At 43.4% G+C, this 25,842-nt stretch overlaps 3 protein-coding genes across 6 annotated transcripts in view; 2 read left to right on the forward strand and 1 right to left on the reverse strand.

Annotated features, from left to right (window-relative positions):
• Positions 1-8,975, reverse strand: part of LOC135082933 (uncharacterized) — a 22,083-nt gene extending 13,108 nt beyond the window's left edge. Inside the window, exons 1-8 of one of the 4 annotated variants that reach the window (XM_063977701.1) lie at positions 8,718-8,975; positions 8,418-8,542; positions 8,008-8,086; positions 6,927-6,986; positions 5,844-6,019; positions 5,153-5,253; positions 4,693-4,783; positions 1,610-1,720 (exon numbers count right to left, since the gene is read on the reverse strand). In XM_063977701.1, coding sequence (XP_063833771.1) covers positions 1,613-1,720; positions 4,693-4,783; positions 5,153-5,253; positions 5,844-6,019; positions 6,927-6,986; positions 8,008-8,086; positions 8,418-8,542; positions 8,718-8,799 — 822 coding nt within the window. In that variant the 5' untranslated portion in view covers positions 8,800-8,975 and the 3' untranslated portion in view covers positions 1,610-1,612. Of the gene's footprint in view, positions 1-1,391; positions 1,721-3,623; positions 3,892-4,692; positions 4,784-5,152; positions 5,254-5,843; positions 6,020-6,926; positions 6,987-8,007; positions 8,087-8,417; positions 8,543-8,717 lie in introns of those variants that run through there. The other 3 variants (XM_063977700.1, XM_063977699.1, XM_063977702.1) reach the window with 3 other exon arrangements.
• LOC135082631 (uridine 5'-monophosphate synthase-like) overlaps positions 1-25,842 on the forward strand; it is a 201,616-nt gene that overhangs the window by 96,014 nt on the left and 79,760 nt on the right. The window lies entirely within an intron of this gene.
• The window catches only part of LOC135083095 (uncharacterized), a 34,106-nt gene continuing 19,165 nt past the window's right edge, over positions 10,902-25,842 (forward strand). The window contains exons 1-12 of the mRNA XM_063977861.1: positions 10,902-10,987; positions 11,461-11,575; positions 14,257-14,442; positions 15,300-15,503; positions 16,313-16,432; positions 16,477-16,596; positions 18,186-18,305; positions 18,352-18,471; positions 20,380-20,480; positions 21,511-21,680; positions 23,775-23,960; positions 24,838-24,984. Coding sequence (XP_063833931.1) covers positions 10,927-10,987; positions 11,461-11,575; positions 14,257-14,442; positions 15,300-15,503; positions 16,313-16,432; positions 16,477-16,596; positions 18,186-18,305; positions 18,352-18,471; positions 20,380-20,480; positions 21,511-21,680; positions 23,775-23,960; positions 24,838-24,984 — 1,650 coding nt within the window. The 5' untranslated portion in view covers positions 10,902-10,926. The remainder of the gene's footprint in view (positions 10,988-11,460; positions 11,576-14,256; positions 14,443-15,299; positions 15,504-16,312; positions 16,433-16,476; positions 16,597-18,185; positions 18,306-18,351; positions 18,472-20,379; positions 20,481-21,510; positions 21,681-23,774; positions 23,961-24,837; positions 24,985-25,842) is intronic.

Consider the following 25,842-nt stretch of genomic DNA (forward strand, 5'->3'; position numbering starts at 1 on the left):
GATTAGCACAAGGCTTGATTTCCACCAAAGCGGAGCGGAGAAGCGTCAAATTTTTCTATAGAATTTAACAGCGGCGACGGCGCGCCACGAAGCGGATATGTGCGGAGCGGAGACGAGAAGTGGAAATAATTGCCACGCTAAATTGGCGCCCAACGTGGGGCAAGTTGAAGAACGCTGCCACGCTAAATTAAATCTGATTGGTTATTCAACACACTTCTCTGCTCCGCTCCGCTTTGGTGGAGACCCGGCTTTAATGACTGTACTGTTATGTTTTGTGTGTGATTATGTTTAAAATAAATAATTTTCAGAATATCAAGTTTTTCTAATAAAACGCAGCCGTGTAGTCAAAACTTTAATTAATTATAATAGTTAATTAGTCTTAGGCACACCATATGATACACAAGTCAGCCATAACATTAAGAATTGGGTACAAACAGAACAAAACAATCACACTGGACATAAACATGCAGTTCTTGGCACTTGGCGAAAGAGACAACGACATTCTATAGGTCTGGTCCTTGAGCACGTAGAATTTTGTCCAATGACCCCAAGATACCCATCCTTATCGCTCGCGCGTAATTATGTTGCTATCGCGCTCGCACACTCACTGCGGGCGCCCGTCACACAGTCGCGACAGCAATATAATTACGCGCGAGCGATAAGGATGGGTAACTAGGGGTCATTGGACAAAATTCTAAGTGCTCACGGACCGGGCTTTAGACTAAATTTGGTGAACTCAACCTGTATAAATAGTGTCGCTGTTTCTTTCACCCACAAAACGTGCTTGGCTGCAAAACGGCAGTCACTCCGATATAATTAATTCATTATAACTAGGTTTATTCGCTAAAATACAGCCTATCCCTGAAATTATAATAAATATACACAAGTTCTGGATGTGTGTGCGTTCGTATACACGCGGAACTCAAAGCAGGACTTGGGAATAGTTCCCGTTATTTCTCCATGGTCTTAGGGTCTGCTCTGGACACATTTTGATTTTAAATAAAACAAGGTACGAGTAAAGGACGAAGCACACTTATTATCCTGAAAACGAATAACCGTTTCAACGCGAGGCGGTCAGTATTCTTTGTATAAACTAAAATGGACACATAACCGCACCGTAACAGCGGTTTACAACGCGGCGAATGGCGATACGGTGTTGTATGTTGCCTTTTCAGGTTGATAAGTGTGCTATGAGCTAGTAGGAGCGTCCAATTTCCGGGCCACTACGAGCTGGAGAATAGGTACATTACATCTAGAGGATTTGATCCCGGGATCCCGAGATCCCGGACGATATTTGGCCCCGAAAATTTCAAGATTATATTTGAATGATCCCATGATTTACGGGATTGCATACAAAAAAATAAATTTGTATAAAATTATTGTGTGTTTCTAACACGCAGTGTAAAATGTCCAAGGATATTTATTTATTTATTATTTATATTTTTATTTCATGTTCATAATCCCGGGACTATCCCGGGATCCCGGGATTGCCAATATACAATCTCGTAATCCCGGGATCAGAAAAAAGGTCCGGGATCGAAGGTTCAAGATCGAATCCTCTAATAACATCATCTACAATCTAGAATACAGTCTAATAATAACAACGTACTGGTCACTTGATGGCCTTCTCCCCGAGTCGCACCACCTTGTCCAAATTGTCTTTGAGCGTGCGCAGCTGGCTTAACACGTTGGCGTCCATCAATGCGAACGGGATATAAGCCTGGGGGAAGAATGTTGATAGATAGATAAAGTTTCATTTCCATCAGGCTACGGTCTCTTATTGTTGAGAACCAACAAAAGAGTTTTAATGTTTTTTTTACTTTTTCTTCTAAAACAAAATAAAATCACTTCTTCACTTTGACAGCTGAAAGAAAGTCGTTTTATTCATACATTTTATCCATATTTTAATACATTATTCAGTAATTCATATACATTTCATAATTAATTTATGTCTTATGCAACATAAATTTGGTGCCGAAACCCGCTATACGCGGCGTACGGCGTTTATAAAAAACCACAGCATTACAGTAGGGCTAGGATGCGTGCCGCGATATACTTTTATCGATTTTACATGATGATGTGATGAGCATGTGAAAATTCGTCGATAAGATTCTCTGCTCCGCTCCGCTTTGGTGGAAACCCGGCTTTAATGACTGTACTGTTATGTTTTATGTGTGTTTATGTTTAAAATAAATAGTTTTCAGAATATAAACTTTTTTTGTAATAAAACGCAGCCGTGTAGTCAAAACTTTAATTAATTATAATTATTAATTAGTCTTAGGCACACCGTATGATACACAAGTCAGCCATATCATTAAGAATTGGGTACAAACAGAACAAAACAATCACACTGGACATAAACATGCAGTTCTTGGCACTTGGCGAAAGAGACAACGACATTCTATAGTCTGGTCCGTGAGCACGTAGAATGAATTTTGTCCAATGACCCTAAGATACCCATCCTTATCGCTCGCGCGTAATTATGTTGCTATCGCGCTCGCACACTCACTGCGGGTGCCAGTCGCACAGTGGCGACAGCAATATAATTACGCGCGAGCGATAAGGATGGGTAGCTAGGGGTCATTGGACAAAATTCTACGTGCTCACGGACCGGGCTTTAGACTAAATTTGGTGAACTCAACCTGTATAAATAGTATCGCTGTGTCTTCCACCCACAAAACGTGCTTGGCTGCAAAACGGCAGTCACTCCGATATAATTAATTCATTATAACTAGGTTTATTCGCTAAAATACAGCCTATGCCTGAAATTATAATAAATATACACAAGTTCTGGATATGAGTGAGTATGCGTTCGTACACACGCGGAACTCAAAGCAGGACTTGGGAATAGTTCCCGTTATTTCCCCATGGTCTTAGGGTCTGCTCTGGACACATTTTGATTTTGAATAAAACAAGGTACGAGTAAAGGACGAAGCACACTTATTATCCTGAAAACGAATAACCGTTTCAACGCGAGGCGGTCAGTATTCTTTGTATAAACTAAAATCCATCCTAGACTGCATCTCACTTAACATCAGGTGCGATTGTGGTCAAATACCTGCCTTATGCATAAAAAAAAACATATCCGCACCGTAACAGCGGTTTACAACGCGGCGAATGGCGATACGGCTTTGACCCCTTTCCGGGTTGATAAGTGTGCTATGACCTTTAGTAGGAGCGTCCAATTTCCGAGCCACTACGAGCTGGAGAATAGGTACATTACATCTAGAGGATTCGATCCCGGGATCCCGAATCTCGGGATCCCGAGATCCCGGACGATATTTGGTCCCGAAAATTTCAAGATTATATTTGAATGATCCCAGGATTTACGGGATTGCATACAAAAATTTAAATTGGTATAAAATTATTGTGTGTTAGAAGCGCAGTGTAAAATGTCCAAGGATATTTATTTATCTATCTATATATATAAAAGAAAGTCGTATTAGTTACTCCACTTATAACTCAAGAACGGCTGAACCGATTTAGCTGAAAATTGTCAGGGAGGTAGTTTAGAGTCAGGAGAAGGACATAGGATACTTTTTATCCCGTTCGAAATAAAAAAAAAGTCTGCTTATTTATTGCCATTAAGGCGGAACACAGTTCGCCGGGTCAGCTAGTTATTTATATTTTTATTTCATGTTCATAATCCCGGGACTATCCCGGGATCCCGGGATTGCCAATATACAATCTCGTAATCCCGGGATCAGAAAAAAGGTCCGGGATCGAATCCTCTAATAACATCATCTACAATCTAGAATACAGTCTAATAAAACAACGTACTGGTCACTTGATGGCCTTCTCCCCGAGTCGCACCACCTTGTCCAGATTGTCCTTGAGCGTGCGCAGCTGGCTTAACACGTTGGCGTCCATCAATGCGAATGGGATGTAAGCCTGCGAAGAAGTATATCGAACTCAAATTCAAACGTATTATTTGATTTTCAAAATAATTTTAGTAAGTTGTGCAATACAAACTGCTAATTTGCAGAAATTCACGTCCCGTATCTTTGGAACACGTCATATGGTATTCGTAAGCCTAGGCGTAGACCACCGACTTTTAGTTGAGTCCGATTTTAATTTGTATGAAGAATCGGCCGATAGCAAATCGGCGTCTTCTTCTTTTCGTGTCGACAACAAACCTACATAGTGTCAGCCGAAAACTCCTTGAAAAGGCTTGAACTTGGAGTGTAGGTGCGGTTTTGTTCCCCAGTCGATGAGGCACCTGATGTCATGCCCTGAGTGCCCAAGCAACTGCACTCAGGAGGATTTGATGAGTGCTACTGACAACGCCACTCTTGTGGCAAATCGGCGTAATGTGCGCACTTTCATACATCTTCATACTGATTAACAGCGCGACCCAATTATCGGCCAAATAAAAATCGATGGTCTGCGCTTAGGCTAACACTTCATAAAGTGTTACAAAAATAGGCAGATGAAAAAAAACACCTTTATTAATTAACCGTTTACGGAGACAATAACTGTAATATCTTTTCTATTCTGAATTACCGTGTAAATTCTAAAGTCCGGTCGCCTAGCACATGGAACTTCGTCCAATGACCCCAAGCTACCCATCCTTATCGCTCGCGCGTAATTATATTGCTGTCGCGACTGTGAGACGGGCGCCCGCAGTGAGTGTGCGAGCGAAATTCTTATCTGCTCGGCGACCGGACTTTACACAGTAATGAATGTCCTTACCTGTGACTGCCTCAGCTGTTTGGGCTGCAGAGACAGCATGGTGCCATCTTGGAGGAGGATGTTACAGTTGGCCTTCTCTTCTTGTTGCATGCTGAAATGTGATATAGACAAAATGTTATATTTAGAAGCTTTAAAAACAATCTATCTAACAAATCAGATATTTTAGGTAGGCATTTTTCCCTTTCCCCTCTATTTTTAAACATTTCCGGATGAAACCTATCGTAGTTAATGTAGGAGTTTTCTTTATTTCCGGCCAACTGGGGGGGGAATCTGCCATCTCCTGAATGTATCGTAAATAAGTGCTATTTTCCAACAATCTTTGGACAATCCTCTGCATGAACGCACCAAGCTCACTGTCTGTCGGTCAAAGGTGGCGAGAAATCGTAAGCAACAACAACAACCTATACTCTTGACGAATACGACTACTCTGTCAAGAATGTAACAATTGAGAAGAACTTACGTGTAGCACGAGGGCACCATGACGGGCGAGCCTGACATGGACACCACCATCTCTCCTTGCCGCGGCTGCCGCAGCACCGTCAGCGGCGTTTGTGGGGTCACCTGCAAACACAATCAAATTCGTTAATTGATAACTAAGCAGATGAACAAGGAAAAAAGACTGGCCATTTCATTTAAAAGACATTGGAAACTTCGGATAACGTTTTTGGGAGTAGGACGACAGTAGAGCGGTTTATCTAAAGGAAAACCAAGGTAACCGACATAGTTTGCAAGATGGCCAAACTTAAGCGGTATTACTTTACTTTTCAAAATTCTTTATTTAATCAAAACTTATTATACAATTACACTATAAAAATAATACCATACAGTAGGATGCGATAACACTTCACCAGGCCAAAAACACCACTCGAAGCTAAACTACACTGAATTTATAAACAAAGCGGTATTGGGCGGGACACACAGCTCACAAAGCTGGAACTACTGGGCGGGGGCGCTACGGTCACTGCTGGGCGGCGGCGCGGCAGTTCGTTCGTTCGTTTCAGCCGAAAGACGTCCACTGCTGGACAAAGGCCTCCCCCAAGGATTTCCACGAAGACCGATCCTGCGCCGCTCGCATTCAGGCACCTCCAGCGTCCTTCACCTGCAGACACTGAGACCGACCTTGGGCGGCGCTGCTACACTACAGGACCGACCTTGGGCGTGATGGCGGGGTAGTTGTTGGGCGCGTTCTTGTTGTAGGCGGGCGTGCGGTACACGGAGCGCGAGCGGCGCCGCTGCGGCTTGGCGGCGGTGGGCGGGCGGAGGCGCTGCGATGCGTCGGCGGAGCGCGAGCGGCGCCCGGCCGAACGGGAGCTACTGGGCGGCGGCGCTGCGGAGATACCGTTGATGAATAAGAAACAAACTATTGTGGAGTGATAGCAAGTAGTAATGAGGGTTTTCGCGATTGGAAAATCCGCCAGATGGCAATAAGTGCGTGATTGGTGGATTTTGACATAATAATATCTGTCAATGTCATGTCAAAAATAACCAATCATGCAGCATTTGGACCTCGCGTCTACGTCTCTACGTATTGCCATCTGGCGGATTTTTCAATTGCGAAAACCCTCATTTCTGGTCAAAAAAAAAAGTCAAAATTTCTTTATTTGTTTAGACTAATAAATAGTTGTTACAAATCGTCATTTTGCTCTTAAGGAGCCTCTACATGTCTCATAATCTTTTTACCCTACCAGCGCTTCGAGACCAAGGTCAAGGACCAGGTCATTTTTAGATCTTAAAAAAAGGAAAAAAGTTAACTCTTACTACTTTCTGTTTTTGCCCTTGAATGGATGTTATTTAGAATTTTATTTAACTTTAATTTCTCACATTTCTATAGCCTTGACATCAGTCTAATCTTTATTTAATCAGCCAGTAAAGACAATTCTTTTAAAAAAAATATCCTTAAAACTGTTAAATGTGTGGTCATAAACTTTGTTATGTAAAACGCACTTAAATCTATAAGATCTAAAGTTTGGAATTCACTAAACACTAAAAGCTAAAGAATGATGATGCAAGCCAAAGTCCCGGCAAGCGTATGAGAGTCTGACGCAAAATGTGCACTTTTACTAAATGTTACACGAACCAACTCTTCAGCTTTTTTGTATGGAAAAGTGCGCATTCCGCGAAGTGTTCATCTTTCAAAGTGCGCATCTTGCAAAGTGCTCATCTTGCAAAGTGCTCATCTTGCAAAGTGCACATTCTGCGAAGTGCACATTCCGCGTCAGCCCCGTGTGACTTACCCGCGGTCTTCTTGGCGCCTCGCTCGCCGGAGCCCTGCGCGGAGTTCTCCGTGAGGTACCCTGCCCGTGAAGCGCCCGGTTAGTGGAAACTTGATGGTGGGTTAGTGTTGTTTCTCAACCATACATTAATTTGGAGTCCAAAAAATTTCATTTTTTTTAATCCCACATTTCTTTAGCCTTGCTCTGTATTGTATCATCCAGAGGTGGAATTGTGTAAAGCAATCGTAATCATTTGACAGTTCATAACGTACGATAAAGTCAGTTAAACAAAGCGTTTGACAGAATAATTGTATGTTATGAACTGTCAAATGATTACAATTGCTTTACACAATTCCACCTCAGCACCTTTAATTTTAAAAAATATCTAGAAACTACAAAGATACAACTATTTATAACTTCATGAGGTCACACTGAAAACGACAAGCAGTGTTCCATACCAGTTATTATGGGCTCCTGTATGCTCAGCTATTTCTCTTGTATCTTTGTTGTTTTCAGAATTTCCATACTTGTTTTACAGAACCCTTTGAATTCAAACTGATACATTTATTATTCTATATTGACTCATTCATAAGTCACCAAGGTGGTTTTATGAAATGCCTAATTACAAAAATCCTCTATCAGGTTGAGAAACAATGAAATGCATATTTACATTGATAAATGAATTAAGAATAAGATAAAGATTTTCAGAATAATCCAGAAGAATTGAAACAGTAAAATAAGCAAGTTGAATACAAAATAAGTGGCTAGAAGATTTGCAATGGATTGTAAGATATTTGATGATGAACTTAAATAACAATATGACTTGACTACATAGGTACTTATTCACATCTAAGACCTAAATAATATACAACTACCATCACAAGTCAATACTACTTTAAGCATAGATTGAAGCCTTTGACTGGTTAAAATTAAATCATAAAAAATTCAGAGCAGAATCCAGATTAATAAACAAGTTTACATTGATTATACATATTATTATTGTAATACAGGCCTAAATATTTTTTTAAGAAAATACTACTCATATTCCTACTACCATTAGAATGAGAAACTGCCTGTAAAATAAACCCTAAAAAGTTCTTACCGTCATCATGAGAAGCAGACCGACTTGAGTGTCTGGTCTGCCTAGCGTTGGTTACTTCTTTCAAGTGTAGTTCGGTTTTCTGAAATAAACCAACAATCTTTCAATACATCTAGTCATGAAAAGTTACAGTTGTTGACTGCAAAACTTTTAAATAAGATGATTTTCTGCGTCTAATTCTATGTAAGTTATTTACACTTTTTTATTAAAAACTAGCTTTTGCCCGCGGTTTCACTCGCGTGAAATTTCGTATGTCACAGAATATAGCCTATAATATGTTATTCTGGATTATAAACAATAATACTATAAAGTTTCATCAAAATCCGTTCAGTAGTTTTTGTCTGAAAGAGTAACCAACATCCAGACATCCAAACTTTCGGATTTATAATATTAGTAGGATAATAACATCTTACCAGTTGTCCAACAGTCTTCTGCAAGTATACATTGCTGATAGAGCCTAATAAAATCTTAAATGCCAGTTCCACGTTCCGAATTTCCATGTGCGTTCTAGAGTCAATCTTATTCTTCTGATCGGTCACTGAAATTAATTCAGAAAAGCATTTGAAACGGACCCTAACAAAAAAAAAACACCACTGTTTGGAGATCCAAAAAATAATTAAGGTTTACATAGTCCAAAACGATAATATTGATGTATTCGAAAGAATGAGCACTGATATGCATGCAGTTTCTTCAGAGATTTAATAAAAACATACCAAGTTTATTTAGTTTCTTCAAGGTATCGTCATCTTCGGCAGATTTCTCCTGTTTTCTCACCGGTCGCTTGGTCCTAGGCATTTTTCCTTTAGAAGTGATACACAACAAACCCAATAAACTACAAAAATCTGGTTTTGCTACTCAATAAAACAATTTGCGGGCAAATTAGAGTAACTTTGTGAAACAAAACAATATTTTTTATCAGCCACAGCAACCGACCATTTTTGAATTTGATCAGATGCTCGAATACACATCAAAGCTCAAATTATGGATGTCATGTCAGTCAAATGAATAAAAACCAAATAACATGTTTTATTTCAGAGCCCCGATTACGGTAATTTTTAACGTCAACAATCCAGACACGCTTCTCGATTCTGCGATACGATTGGTCGTTCAACAGCGTACGTCAGCTGTTTTGACCAATCGTATCGCAGAATCAGAAACGCGTCTGGATTGTAGACGTTATAAAAGTTACCGTAATCGGGGCTCTGGTCCAAATGCGATATTGAAATAACTTTGTATTATTTCTAAATAAAATTAATATGTATATCATGCCAGAAAAATATTTTTATGGTTTTTTTCGAAAACATAATCAATCGTGTTTTGTGTGTGTGTATCCAAAAAATTGTAAAAACTTGTAAGTGGGAGCTGGGACCTGGGACCTTGTATTTGGCCAGTTTTTTTGGTGCATGGCAACATTATAAATGCGTAACATAACATAACATAAGATAACAATGCGGAAGTTTAATTTCGGCGATTCACTTAAATTAAAATAAATACTACTTTGTACCTTGCGACCTTGTACTACTATGTAGTGGCAGGAATTTGTAGTGAAAGGTTTATTTTTTCAAAACATCTCATATTCTGAATGATGTCGCCCCAGACATCATGGGATATATTAAAATGGGATATTGATTCTCAATAATCAATACTTGTTGTGGTAAGTTCAGTTTGTCAGCTTCAACTTGGAATCTTCTGTTTGGCCATACATTCAATATTTGGCTTTGTTGGCTATGGCAACATTAATAGCATAGCGGAAGTATAATAAAATTGATCTTCTTTTAATAACTTTATGTGATTTATTGCAATAAATCTAGGATTACATTAAATATAAATCTATATAAATCCTAAAAATAAAAAAACATATTTGCTTTTGCATGTGATCTTGAATTATTTTTAATGCGATCGAGAATTAATTGATATTGGTTTTGACTTTAGCAGTACATTCAGTGTTGCCAGAAGGTTACTTTTGTAACCTTTTAGGTTACTTTTGAACTGCTGTGGTTACTTTTAGGTTACACTAATGAAAAGGTTACTTTTAGGTGATCTTTCAGAAATTGTAGAATTAACTTTACAGGTTATTCAGTAAAAAATATTAATAGTAACAATTTAAAAATTATGTCATAAAGTGCATTTAAACTTGAATTTGATTTATTATTTGTTAAAAAAATGAGTTTCAGCGAATGTTTTTCGATAATAAAACGCAAATCCATGAAACGTTTTTATACGACTGGTCACTTTTCGAATTTAGATATCAATTGTATTCATTTTCCATCCATACCCCCCCCCCCCCCGTATGAAGGTTACTTTTTATTCAAAAAGGTTACTTTTTTTTATATTTCTGGTAATTTCTGACTAGACCCGACTGGCAACACTGAGTACATTTCATTTAGGGATGGGCAAACGGAAAAAAAATATCGATATTTATCGTATCGATATTTTTCAAATATATCGATATATATCGCCCAAGAAATATCGATATTTCGATATATCGATATTTTTTGCCCAATTTGCAATTATTTATAAAAATGGCCAAAATTATCTAAATTTTAAAGAAAACACATGTCGCTGTTTCAACTTAAGTTGTAATATTTCAATTTATTTTTTCGAATGAGCAATTAAACATTGAGAAAAAAACATTATTCAAACCAGTATTTGTCTGATATTGACATCAGGAGCACTCTTTGTTTGATGTGTTCTCCTGTAAGTCTGCTCCTATCATTTGGCACAGCCAAATTTACCGCTGAAGCTACCCTTTCAGATGACAAATATATCGATTTTGATATCTGAAAATAAATATCGAAAATTGATATATCGCCGGAAAAAATATCGCTAATTTATATCGATATTTTTCTGAAAAAATATCGATATTTTGATATATCGATATTTTTTACCCAATCCTAATTTCATTGTTATGATGAATGAAGAATGGCGGACGTTGTCATATTGGGATACTTGTTCACATTTTTACTTATAAATACTTGTAGTGGTGAGTATTCTCATATATTTGTATCTTATAATGTCTCTAAAAGTGTAATAAATAAGTCATGAGCGTGCCAGGCGCGGCCCATGTGAGATAATATGAAATTTGAAGTGGCTTCCATACTGTGTTCACTTGGTTGTTCCAATGTTTTTTACCTGCTTTACGGGCTAAGTTGTTATTTCTGCGTAATTCTTTAATTATTTAAACATGTCAGGAATATATTTCTTGCATAAATTTGTTGAATGTTAAATTTTCACTAATTCGACATCATTTCGTACAGATCAAGTTAATTTCTTTTTGTACAATTTTGTGGACATGTAAGGCACACAACGCAAACCTAAATATTTCCTACATTCGATGGAAAACATTATTCTTTAACATCCAATTGGCAATTATAATTTAGTGGTCAACAAGATTATAAAGGCTCATGAATACTGTTTTATTGTAAGTTGCATTTGTAAACAATAATGTATCATCAGGCGTTCCTGGAGTGGATGTGCCGCATGACGATGGCACGGCTCCCAGCACCCAGCCTCCGGACAACCGCCTGGACAACCGGATATCGATGGATCACATGATGGTGCACCACCCTCGGTGAGTCAGCTGAAGCAGGCCTATCGTTCGTTCGTTCGTTTCAGCCGAAAGACGTCCACTGCTGGACAAAGGCCTCCCCCAAGGATTTCCACAAAGACCGGTCCTGCGCCGCTTGCATCCAGGTACTTCCCGCGACCTTTACCAGATCGTCGGTCCACCTAGTGGGAGGCCTGCCCACGCTACGTCTTCCAGCTCGTGGTCGCCACTCAAGAACTTTCCTGCCCCAGCGGCCATCAGCTCTTCGAGCTATGTGCCCCGCCCACTGCCACTTGATTTTAGCGATTCTGCGGGCTATGTCAGTCACTCTGGTTCTCCTACGTAGCAGCAGGCCTATGTAGGCTTTTAAATATTGGCTATTAAATGTAAGTAAAAATGGTGATTATATTTATACATTGTTTGATTTTCTTGCTGCTCAGGAGAAGGAAGTTTCAGAGGTAAACAATTATAAAAGTAATAAATTGTAGTTTCCCATGCCTTGCTTTTGCTCTATTATACAGGGTGTCCCGTAATGCAACGTCAAGCCGGAACTGGGTGTTGAGTCAAGTTATGCTGGTTATCAGAAAAATATAAAAAAAAATCTATGTGTCATTTTGTCAAAATAATAGGCATTTAAAAAAAAACAAAAAAATCTACTCCCGGTGACGGTCTTTTTACTCGTGTTGCCACAAATCTTCACTTTTTTCAAATTTTTTTTTTGTTATGTAACCCTGAATAATGCTTCTCTAAATTGTTATCAAAATTACAAAACCAGCTGCTCCAGCTTGGATGAAAAAAATACATTATTCACAAAAAAAAATTCAAAATAAAAATTTTGCTTGGTTTAAACTGACTGTCCTGAAAAAAAATTGTACTACGCGAGTATGGCAAGTGACGTCATAATTTGGCGCATTTAGTAAGGATTCCAAAATGGTATAACACTTGGTAAATTCTTGCTGTGATTGTCGTCAATTTTTGTTTTTTTGGAAATAATCCCGTTTTTAACTTTATCTACCTTGGTCAAAAATTATTATTCTAATGTGCCCAAAATTCAAGTTTCTGTGACTGACTACCGTACAGTCAGTCACAGAAACTTTTGTCACCATGACAGTAATTAGTAGTTGACATACTGTGACAAAAGTCACCCGTGCGCGCGCGCCTTTACTACCTGCTCTGCCTGCACTTGTACTTGGTAACAGGGATAATAAGGATATGAAGTTTCGGTTATGGATACGGTTACGGATATTAGAATAATATTATACCGGTTTCGGTTACGGTCACGGATATGAAATCATTTCAGATTATCCGAAAGTTTCGGATAATTTCGGTTACGGAATTATTTGAATTTCAAAAATGTAGGTATAATTCAAATAGCAAGATGCTGCGTGACCCACATAGCTACTTTATGTACCAACCAACTAAGACGACACCTATGTATGATAAAGATAAAACAGGCTGGCATATTAGATGGTGCCAGGGAATGCCAGACAAGTTGGTAACAAATATTAAGATTTAAGGTACAATTCCAAGACGTGCCGCAGACCGCAAACTGCAACCGCAAACCGCAAAACTCTATGAAATCGGCAGCGCGGCATTGCAGCTGCGGCGTGTATACTGCAGATTTCATAGAGTTTTGCAGTTTGGAATTGTACCCTTAAGACTCCGCCTTTATCCGAAACTATCCGTAACTTTTGAATCAGTTTCGGTTACGGTTACGGATATCCATAACATGCCTGCTTGGTAAGATGGCCCTCTCCGTTCCGCTCATACCTTTTAAAATGGCTTCTCCACCTCACTTAAGCCAGAAACTTGAATTTTGGGCACATTAGAATAATAATTTTTAACCAAGGTAGATAAAGTTAAAAACGGGATTATTTCCAAAAAACCAAAAATTGTCGACAATCACAGCAAGAATTTACCAAGTGTTATACCATTTTGGAATCCTTACTAAATGCGCCAAATTATGACGTCACTTGCCACACTCGCGTAGTACAATTTTTTTTCAGTACAGTCAGTTTCAACTAGGCAAATTTTTTATTTTGAATTTTTTTTTGGGAATAATGTATTTTTTTCATCAAAGCTGGAGCAGCTGGTTTTGTAATTTTGATAACAATTTAGAGAAGCATTATTCAGGGTTACATAACAAAAAAAAAATTTGGAAAAAGTGAAGATTTGTGGCAACACGAGTAAAAAGACCGTCACCGGGAGTATATTTTTTTGTTTTTTTTTAAATGCCTATTATTTTGACAAAATGACACATAGATTTTTTTTTATATTTTTCTGATAACCAGCATAACTTGACTCAACACCCAGTTCCGGCTTGACGTTGCATTACGGGACACCCTGTATAATTTCATTATTATTTCTGTGACTGATAACATTTCATTAAAAACATATAGACAAATTGAGAAATCCAGGAGTTAATCTATGGGCAAAAAGCATCCAATTTCAATAACTATAGCATAGACTCAAATTTTATTTTGAAACTGATTTATTTATTTTATTTTATGTGCTATTTATTAAAGTTCATTTATTTCCTTTCATTTATAATGAAAAAGAAATACTATTTTATTTCAAAATATTTTAAAAACTATTTTAACTACTTATGCCAGCTCTGGCTATTGCAACTTAGCATTAGTATTTCTTACTGTTTCATAACTTTGAACAAACATGTGTTTTCTGTACAACATTTAATCGCATTCCAGGTTCAAATGCCATCAGTGCGAGTCGTCGGAGTGCGCCGAAGGGTCCACCCGCGTGTGTCGCGAAGCCCTATACTGCTACAAGGCGTCGGTGCGCGCGACGGACGGCTTCCTAGAGCAGACGCGCGGGTGCTCCACTTCTAGTGACCACTACCAGTTTATATGTCGCACCAGCCGCCCGCAGCAAGGGTGAGTTTAGACTTAACTTAATGTCCTATGTCCCCTAGATGGGGTAGAGGGCATCCACAACAGTAGTTGTGAGTTTAGGCACCTTGTCTAATTGAAGGTAGCGACTAAGTGTCTACTATTTATTCGCTCAAGAAAGGCGCTTTCACCTCAATGATAGATCTAGAGATAGATGGAGCTCCACAACAGTCCTCCATCGCGTTTGATCTCGCCAAGTTTTGCCGATTTTTTTTGCCTCGTCTTCTACAGTGCGCCGCCAAGTTTGCTTGGGGCGACCACGTTTGCGTTTTCCTTGGGGGTTCCAATCCAGAGCCTGCTTGAGGATGTGATCGGGGTCCCTTCGGAGAATGTGGCCTATCCAGTTCCACTTGCACTTGGACGCTGGTCGGCCGTAGTAAGGACAATCTGTTCAGGTGGGGATTCTTGGCTGGCTCAAACTTGGAGTGCAAGTGTGGTTTTGTTCCCCAGTCGACGAAGCACATGATGTCGTGCCCTGCGTGCCCAAACAACTGCACGCAGGAAGATTTAACGAAGGCTACCGACAACACCATTTTTGTGGCGGAGTTTTGGGCCGACGCTGTGTAGGTTTGTTGTCGACACGACAAGAAGAAGTTCCACTTGCGGCGCTTGATTTGCTTATTCTTTCTAAGGCCCAGAGCAGACGGTGAAACTACAACGAAACTGCAACTTTCTGATGATTCTGATGAATGAAACTGAAACTGAAAGTTTCAAACTGGTCGCGTCATGTGTGGTCTCTCAACGGACGCTATGGCAGAAACTCTCAAAAACTAGCAGTTGCAGTTTCGTTGCAGTTGCGTTTCACTGTCTGTTCTGGGCCTAAATGACCTGTTGTATTTCAGCAAGCGTCACGCGGGCCAGCTGAACATCACGTGCTGCCAGGGCGACCTGTGCAACGACGGCAGCTTCCCCGCGCTGCCGCCAGACGCCGCCGTGGAGCCGCTGGCCGGCGGCGCCTGGAAGCTGTGGGCCAGTGTGGGCGCTTCCGTGCTGGCCGTCAGCGCTATCGGCGCTATGGCCATCTTCGTGCTGAGGAGGAGTCACAGGTAACTACTGTCCCCGTAGCCCTTACTCGCGTTTGAAGGCAAAAGGCCAGCTTCGTACTAAGCAGGAGTCACAGGTATGAAAACTACAATCGCGCCATCGCGCATCTTGGCGCAGGAGTCTCAGGTAACTTCAACCTTTGGTTCTAGACCAGCATTTTCTGTAGATAGCAGCGTCTGGAAGCTGTGGGCCAGTGTGGGCGCTTCTTAGCTGGCATGAAGAGCAAACATCTGCTCCTTAAGACTAGTGTCTAGTACTAGTGTTCCACAGTGGGTTCAAGATAATAGTCCAGCAGACGATGGGGATCGAATCAGTGTTTCTCGGATCTTGAATCAATAACAAACTCTGCCTATAGACTACCGTTCTCCAACCGCGCCATTGATGTCTTTTGGTAGCATCTTTATGTTGCGCAGGACTCGCAGGTGAGACTAAACCTCTGCCTATAGACTAGCATCTTCCATGGCAAGCAGCTCCTGTGTGGTTACTACGAAAAACATCGGAAGTTTCGAATGTTGCCATCCCTCTCACGCAAAACTAGTTGCCAGCATGATCGACAGTGACAGGTAGACCAGAAACTACGTAAACAGCGATTCGGAGTAGTCCTCCTGGTAGCGTCACGCCAGCTGACGTCACGCGCTGCCGCCAGACGCCGCCGTGGAGCCGCTGGCCGGCGGCGCCTGGAAGCTGTGGGCCAGTGTGGGGGCTTCCGTGCTGGCCGTCAGCGCCATCGGCGCTATGGCCATCTTCGTACTGAGGAGGAGTCACAGGTAACGACAGAAGACTAGCGTGTTCCGAACCTCTTCGCTTCTAGAATAGTCTTCCAGAGCATGGACAGCAGCGCCTGGAAGCTGTGGGCCAGTGTGGGAGCTTCCGTGCTGGCCGTCAGCGCCATCGGCGCTATGGCCATCTTTGTACTGAGGAGGAGTCACAGGTAACGACAGAAGACTAGCGTGTTCCGAACCTCTTCGCTTCTAGAATAGTCTTCCAGAGCATGAACAGCAGCGCCTGGAAGCTGTGGGCCAGTGTGGGAGCTTCCGTGCTGGCCGTCAGCGCTATCGGAGCTATGGCCATCTTCGTGCTGAGGAGGAGTCACAGGTATGAACACTATACAGCCTTTAGTCGCTCTCCCATCGCGCATCTTGGTGTTGCGCAGGAGTCTTAGCGCATCAACCTCTGATTCTAGACCAGCATCTTCCATAGTATAGCTAGCAGCATCTGGGCGCTTCTGAGCTGGCATGAAGTTCAAACATCTGCCTCTAAGACTAGTGTCTAGTACTAGTGTTCCACAGTGGGTTCACCATAATAGTCCAGCAGACGGTGGGGATCTAACCAGTGTTCCTCGGATCTTGTATCAACAACAAACTCTGCCTATAGACTACCGTTCTCCAACCGCGCCATTGGTGTCTTTTGGTAGCATCTTTATGTTGCGCAGGACTCGCAGGTGAGATTAAACCTCTTTGCCTATAGACTAGCATCTTCCATGGCTAGCAGCTCCTGCGTGCTCCTTTTCCTTCTTCTACAAAAAACGTTATCCCGAAGTTTCGAATGTTGCCATCCCTCTCACGCAAAGCGAGATGCCAGCATGATCGACAATGACAGGTAGACCAGAAACTACGTAAACAGCGTTCCGGAGTAGTCCTCCTGGTAGCGTCACGCCAGCTGACGTCACGCGCTGCCGCCAGACGCCGCCGTGGAGCCGCTGGCCGGCGGCGCCTGAAAGCTGTGGGCCAGTGTGGGGGCTTCCGTGCTGGCCGTCAGCGCTATCGGCGCTATGGCCATCTTCGTACTGAGGAGGAGCCACAGGTATGAACTGACAGCTTCTGGTCTAGCGTTCTCCAAACTATTGGTGCCTATTGATGGCATCTTGGTGCTGCAAAAGAATTTCAAGTAAGTCTAAACTTCATTGCCTCTAGTGTGGTTTAACAGCAGCTGTAGAGCGCTGGCCAGCAGTACTTGGAAGCTGTGGGCTAATTAGTGTCCGGGCCTCTGTGCTGGCTGCCAGCGCTATTGGAGCTATGGCCATCTTTGTACTGAGGAGGAGCCACAGGTAACTACTGACCCACTGTAATAAGACACGTGTTACATTAGCAAGACCAGCAGACGCTGGAAACTTTGGGTATTTATAGGAGTTTCTGTGCCGGTTGTCAGTGCTACTGGAGCTATAGCCATCTTCGTGCTGAGGAGGAGCCACAGGTAACCATGATTAAAGGCCCCCCTAATACGGCCCTGTTCGTGCGAAGATCCAATGTTTTGGAGGAGGAGCTGCGAAAACCTTGCTTCTAGAAGTGGAGAGATCCCAAAGAGTGATACTCAAGGTGTTACATGGTCTGCCATTCCAATGTGCAACTAGTGCAAAACTAGCGTCTTCCATAGTGTTCTATAGTACAATCAGCAGTAGCAGTGCGTGTAAACTGGGTCAGCGTGGGCGCTTCTATGCTATCGGAGCTATGGCCATCTTTGTACTAAGAAATATAGTCACAGGTAATTAAATCTCTTTGTTTCTAGTATGGTTTAACAGCAGCTGTGCAACTGCTGGCCTCTAGTGTATATCAAAGCTGTAGGCCAGCGTGGGCGCTTCTGTGCTGGCCGTCAGCGCTATCGGCGCTATGGCCATCTTCGTGCTGAGGAGGAGCCACAGGTAACTGAACCTCTTTGCCTTTAGTGTGCTTAGCAACTTGCTACAGTAGCTTTGGAGCCGCTGGCCTCAAGTGTATATCAAAGCTGTGGGCCAGTGTGGGAGCTTCCGTGCTGGCCGTCAGCGCTATCGGCGCTATGGCCATCTTCGTGCTGAGGAGGAGTCACAGGTAACTGAACCTCTTTGCCTTTAGTGTGCTTAGCAACTTGCTACAGTAGCTTTGGAGCCGCTGGCCTCAAGTGTATATCAAAGCTGTGGGCCAGTGTGGGAGCTTCCGTGCTGGCCGTCAGCGCTATCGGCGCTATGGCCATCTTCGTGCTGAGGAGGAGCCACAGGTATGAACACTATACAGCCTTTAGTCGCTCTCCCATCGCGCATCTTAATGTTGCGCAGGAGTTTTAGCGCATCAACCTCTGATTCTAGACCAGCATCTTCCTTAGTATAGCTAGCAGCATCTGGGCGGTTCTGAGCTGGCATGAAGACCAAACATCTGCCCCTAAGACTAGTGTCTAGTACTAGTGTTCCACAGTGGGTTCACCAAAATAGTCCAGCAGACGATGGGGATCGAATCAGTGTTTCTCGGATCTTGAATCAATAACAAACTCTGCCTATAGACTACCGTTCTCCAACCCCGCCATCGGTGTCTTTTGGTAGCATCTTTATGTTGCGCAGGACTCGCAGGTGAGACAACCTCTTTGCCTATAGACTAGCATCTTCCATGGCAAGCAGCTCCTGTGTGGTTACTACGAAAAACATCGGAAGTTTCGAATGTTGCCATCCCTCTCACGCAAAACTAGTTGCCAGCATGATCGACAGTGACAGGTAGACCAGAAACTACGTAAACAGCGATTCGGAGTAGTCCTCCTGGTAGCGTCACGCCAGCTGACGTCACGCGCTGCCGCCAGACGCCGCCGTGGAGCCGCTGGCCGGCGGCGCCTGGAAGCTGTGGGCCAGTGTGGGGGCTTCCGTGCTGGCCGTCAGCGCTATCGGCGCTATGGCCATCTTCGTACTGAGGAGGAGTCACAGGTAACTGAACCTCTTTGCCTCTAGTGTGCTTAGCAACTTGCTACAATAGCTTTGGAGCCGCTGACCTCAAGTGTATATCAAAGCTGTGGGCCAGTGTGGGAGCTTCTGTGCTGGCCGTCAGCGCTATCGGCGCTATGGCCTTCTTCGTGCTGAGGAGGAGCCACAGGTAACTACTGACCCACTGTCATAAGACACGTGTGTTACATTAGCAAGACCAGCAGCCGCTGGAAACTTTGGGTAAAAATAGGAGTTTCTGTGCCGGTTGTCAGTGCTACTGGAGCTATAGCCATCTTCGTACTGAGGAGGAGTCACAGGTAACTACTGACCCACTGTCATAAGACACGTGTGTTACATTAGCAAGACCAGCGGCGTCTGGAAGCTGTGGGCCAGTGTGGGAGCTTCCGTGCTGGCCGTCAGCGCTATCGGCGCTATGGCCATCTTCGTACTGAGGAGGAGTCACAGGTAACTACTGACCCACTGTCATAAGACACGTGTGTTACATTAGCAAGACCAGCGGCGTCTGGAAGCTGTGGGCCAGTGTGGGAGCTTCCGTGCTGGCCGTCAGCGCTATCGGCGCTATGGCCATCTTCGTACTGAGGAGGAGTCACAGGTAACTACTGACCCACTGTCATAAGACACGTGTGTTACATTAGCAAGACCAGCGGCGTCTGGAAGCTGTGGGCCAGTGTGGGAGCTTCCGTGCTGGCCGTCAGCGCTATCGGCGCTATGGCCATCTTCGTACTGAGGAGGAGTCACAGGTAACTACTGACCCACTGTCATAAGACACGTGTGTTACATTAGCAAGACCAGCGGCGTCTGGAAGCTGTGGGCCAGTGTGGGAGCTTCCGTGCTGGCCGTCAGCGCTATCGGCGCTATGGCCATCTTCGTACTGAGGAGGAGTCACAGGTAACTACTGACCCACTGTCGTAAGACACGTGTGTTACATTAGCAAGACTGTCAGCGCTATTGAGGCTATGGCCATCTTTGTATTGAGAAGGAGTCATAGGTATGAACATTGAACACTAATACAGCCATTAGCATTCTCCAATCGTGGTGCTAGTGCCTTTTGGTGGTATCTTTGTGCTGCAGGAGTCACTGGTAAGACGTCAGAGAACAAGAACAGCGCAAAAAACTCAGTCACTATTACACTATATTTTTGTGTTTCACATAGGTAAGGTGTAGTTATCCAGTTCATAAAAATCTATTTTTCTTTTCAGATTGCGCGTGTCTCGGGCGGCACTGCACAAGCTGGGAGCTGACTCCAACTACTTCTCAAGCAACGTCTACAGTCCGCAAGTCACCAGTGCTTACTATGAAGGTTAGTTCCTAAATTCAAGGAAGTCTCAACACTTCCCTTAGAAAAAAAAACAAACAGCATTATATCCATTTAAAAATTGATAGATTTGACATTAATATTGCTCGTTAGCAATTTAGAGACCCTCCACACTAGTGTTTTTTGAGCGTCGCGTCGCTGTCTTCCCTGTTCATTGCTTAGTGTGAGTTTACATTAAACGTCGTCACTAGTGAGTGCGTTAAAAAAATGTATGAAAATTTTAGTTATTGAAAGTTTCCGCTAGGGGCGCTGTACAATCCGTCATACATTTAAATGACACTTTTTTTACGCAGTCGACATCGAATGCGTTTGACGTCAACTCACACTACGCCCTCGGATCTCTGCCGCCGGATCAAAGCGCTGGTGTCATGTGACATGACACCATAAGTATGAAAATGGATGACGTGACATGACTCATGTCACGTCATCCATTTTCATACTTATCGTACCCGAACGCGCGGGGGCTGGCAAGACTAACGCTCGAAAGACGCTAGTGTGTGGGATCCCTTAAATATCTTCACTGGAGAACAATAAGAGTAGGCGCACACCGTTGATTTTTCGTCGGCTGATAGTTTAGTCGGGCAATTAATCAGTATGGGCATGTATGGGAGTGCGCACACTACGCCGATTCGATTTGGCCGATTCTTCATACAAATTAAAATCGGGCACAACTATCGGCCAACTAAAAATCAACGGTGTGCGCATACTCTAAGCCCTCAGAACAGTATGGCTAGCACGAAAAACTTTAGAGTTCGAATCGTTTGCGTATTCGATAAAATTCGATACTTAACCTTCGAATTAAACGATAACGTGACAATTTTGACTCTCAAAATAAGTTTCGTGCAACCATGTCTCATACTAAGTTCACTTTACGACACGTTCACAAGGGCTCTGTTGTAGTTTTCGTACTAAATGGTTTGATGGCGATTCGAATACGTAAACGATTCGAACTCGAAAGTTTTTTGTGCTAGCCGTACAGAATGTTGAACGACTCCATTTATTTTTAATTCCTCAGGCGTGGACGGATCTCAGAACGGCGGCGGGCTCCGCGCGGTGGCAGCCGGCGACTCCACGCTTCGGGAGTACCTGGAGTGCTCCGTGAGCTCGGGCTCCGGCTCCGGCCTGCCGCTCATGGTGCAGCGGACGCTCGCCAAGCAGGTCACGCTGCTCGACTGCGTCGGCAAGGTACCGCAGCCCTGGCGTTCCGCATCTAGGACCCTAATGCTCTGCATCTGGGGTTTTAACGCTCCGCATCTGGGGCCCTAACGCTCCGCATCTGGGGCCCTAACGCTGCGCATCTGGGGCCCTAACGCTCCGCATCTGGGGCCCTAACGCTCCGCATCTGGGGCCCTAACGCTGCGCATCTGGGGCCCTAACGCTCCGCGTCTGGGGCCCTAACGCTCCGCATCTGGGGACTCCACGCTTCGGGAGTACCTGGAGTGCTCCGTGAGCTCGGGCTCCGGCTCCGGCCTGCCGCTCATGGTGCAGCGGACGCTCGCCAAGCAGGTCACGCTGCTCGACTGCGTCGGCAAGGTACCGCAGCCCTGGCGTTCCGCATCTAGGACCCTAATGCTCTGCATCTGGGGTTTTAACGCTCCGCATCTGGGGCCCTAACGCTCCGCATCTGGGGCCCTAACGCTGCGCATCTGGGGCCCTAACGCTCCGCATCTGGGGCCCTAACGCTCCGCATCTGGGGCCCTAACGCTGCGCATCTGGGGCCCTAACGCTCCGCATCTGGGGCCCTAACGCACCGCATCTGGGGCCCTAACGCTCCGCATCTGGGGTTCTAACGCTCCGCATCTGGGGACTCCACGCTGCGGGAGTACCTGGAGTGCTCCGTGAGCTCGGGCTCCGGCTCCGGCCTGCCGCTCATGGTGCAGCGGACGCTCGCCAAGCAGGTCACGCTGCTCGACTGCGTCGGCAAGGTACCGCAGCCCTGGCGCTCTGCATCTAGGACCCTAACGCTCCGCAGCTGGGGCCCTAACGCTCCGCAGCTGGGGCCCTAACGCTCCGCATCTGGGGCCCTAACGCTGCGCATCTGGGGACTCCACGCTTCGGGAGTACCTGGAGTGCTCCGTGAGCTCGGGCTCCGGCTCCGGCCTGCCGCTCATGGTGCAGCGGACGCTCGCCAAGCAGGTCACGCTGCTCGACTGCGTCGGCAAGGTACCGCAGCCCTAGCGCTCCGCATCTGGGGCCCTAACGCTCCGCATCTGGGGCCCTAACGCTGCGCATCTGGGGCCCTAACGCTCCGCATCTGGGGCCCAAACGCTCCGCATCTGGCTCGGGCTCCGCCTGCCGCGTCACTCAGCGAGATTATAATCGAGTCCTTGAATCGAGACATAGTTTTGGCAGAAGACTAAAATAATGGACATAGTCCAAGAGTCTAACGAGTGACAGTAGACCCATATCTCTACGATTGCTAATGTAGATCGAATACACATGTTAGGTCTATAAGACCGACATTAAGAATATCAGCTGGCAGCAGCTGGATGAAAATACGCGAGATCGGTCTTTGTAGTGTTTATTGCGATAGGCAAATAATAATCGTCCACATCCACATCACATAACTCAATCAATGCCTGAGGTATGGGAGGGCACTAAGACCGTTTTTGTTGACATTAAACGTCAACGAAACTTCAGATGTGCTTTAGATTTGTATACTATCACGTCATAATATGTCAATGCCACGCCTCCCATGCCGCTCCCATACCTCAGGCACTTAATACTTTTTATTAACTATAAAGTCGATGATTATTTAAAAGATAAAAATGTTTGGGATATGTTACTGCCTAGCTCGCATAAATATTTATAACTTTGTACATTTTAAAGCATGTAAACCTTTGAAAAAGAGGCTGACAATAGTGACTGAGTTTCTTGCGCTGCTTCTTCTCAGCACTGGCCCATTTATTGTCCTGAAGCAGTGGTAGGGTTAATACTGGGACGTGTAAAAGTGCTTTTTTTAAGCCTATTTACAGAAATAAATGAGTTTTAATGAGTTTTTTAACACTGATTGGCGCCATTATGGTCCTTCTGACATAGGCGCCAACTCGTAAGCGCTACAATCTTGAAATCTTTATTTTATTTTATTTTATTTAGGATAACAAACAATTGTACAATTCAGATATGCAGTAAAGTTATACATCAACATTTAGTTATTGTATAACCCGCACCGCTATCCCCATTTTACAAACATGCTTTGCCTCTTTGTACTAATTTATGTAATGTAAATAATGTAACTTTGATTTTCGGATCGTATATGTAATGTAACCGTTTCCCCAGGGCCGCTACGGTGAAGTGTGGCGCGGTTCGTGGTACGCAGACAGCGTGGCGGTGAAGATATTCTTCTCCCGCGACGAGGCTTCCTGGCGAAGAGAGACAGAGATTTATAGCACGGTTTTGTTACGACATGACCATATACTGGCGTATGTGGGCAGCGATATGACCAGTCGAGGGAGTTGCACGCAAGTACGCATCATCAAGTCAAATCATTTATTCAGTACTAGCTTTCCGCCCGCGGCTTCGCGCGCGTGGATATCGAATATTAGCTTGCCCTACCGCCAAATGTCTACTTCCAAATACGTCATTAGAAGTTTCGAATATTTCCATCTCTATCACGCAAATTGGGATGCTAGCAAGAGCGACAACGACAGTGAATAAACCCGAAAAAACGCTGCATTACGGAATAACTCTGAAGCTCATTTTTTAGTCCTCTGCTGGAGCGGAACCTTCTCGCTAATTGGGATTACTTCTCACGCTGGTTAGACGTTCAACATATTATTCTTCGTCATTTAAAATATATAAAAATGAAACCCGTTTTCCGTTGTCACGACATAACATGAAAACGGCTTGACCGATTTGGCTGATTTTTTTTTTTGTAGTTTTCTAATACTCTGTACAAGGTTTTTACGGAAAAAAATATAAAGAAAATCTCTACGCTAAGGCGGTACGAAGTTCGCCGGGTCAGCTAGTTTAAAATATATTTTATTCATATTCATACCCATCTATCAGATATCGACAATCGAAATTTTTTGTAGATTTCACCAGTTGGCGCTAATAACGAATACGGTCCTGTTACTTAAAAATGGCGTCAACTGGTGTCAACTGGTGCCAACGGTGTTTAAAGTCAGGATTTCCCAAACTTGTTTTGACTGTGATGCCCTTGGGAATTTGTCATATTTTACCGATAGTGGCTGAATTGTTGCCGCCATATTTTGAACTTTATTGAGATGATATAAGGTTTAAAACCAATTAAAAATATTTTTCTCTATACTGATTAAAGGGTTGTAAGTGATATTAGTATCCATCGCTTGTGAGTAATAATTTTACTTTTTTTTGTCTGCAGTTGTGGCTGATAACGCATTTCCACCCGCTGGGTTCTCTGTACGAGCACTTAACCCGCTGTACGCTGACGCGCCACCAAATGATGGTGATGTGCCTGTCTGCCATCAACGGGCTGTTACACTTGCACACGGAAATACACGGCACACAGGTAATTTATTTATTTATTTATCTTTATTAAACAACAGTTGCAGGAGATAGAGAAGAGTGCAAACAGTTGGAGGAGGCCTTTACCAAAAAAGGCACTCAGACAAGCGTCAATGAGGGCTATCGTTTTTATACTTAACAGTTGGCACCCCTGGCGATTGACAGGACCTTACTCTACAGTGGCGCCATCTTGATGAGTGCAAATGCGATAGTCCTCCTACCACTTTAGCGCTCACCAACTGCCACTGTCTTCGCTACTAGCAAGTGACAGGACCTTACTCTACAGTGGCGCTAAATGGTGAGCGCTAAAACGATAGCCCTCATTAGAATAATATTATACTCAATCAATTTTAAACTCTGTATGTCTGAATAAAGGCGAATATTATATTATTATTATACTATAAAGAAACATACCTACCAAACATAGCTACCAACCGGGTAACATGGAGAGCATTGGGGGAGGCCTATGTTCAGCAGTGGACGTCCTATGGCTGAGATGATGATGATGATGAAAGAAACATACGGCCTTGCTTGATACATGCAGCTTAAAATTAAGTGGGTTATACCACGGTAATACCACGGGAACCCGATGCCTATAAATCTTGAATCATTCCAAATCAATCTCACTAGATGGCGACTTAAGTATCGAATTTCTGAAGACGTTTGTAAAAAGTCACTAATGCTCAGTAAACTATAATGAAAAAATGTTTTACACATTAATTTGTTCATTTAAACACAGTGAATGATTCAAATAAACAATATTTCTTCATATAATAAATTTTTATCTTTAGTAACAACTGAAGTCTTAAACAATCGTTTTTGCAGTAGCATTTAGTTACAAATGATGTAATAGATGGCGCTC

This window comes from Ostrinia nubilalis, chromosome 22 (genome assembly GCF_963855985.1).
Source record: "Ostrinia nubilalis chromosome 22, ilOstNubi1.1, whole genome shotgun sequence".
Lineage (NCBI taxonomy): Eukaryota > Metazoa > Arthropoda > Insecta > Lepidoptera > Crambidae > Ostrinia > Ostrinia nubilalis.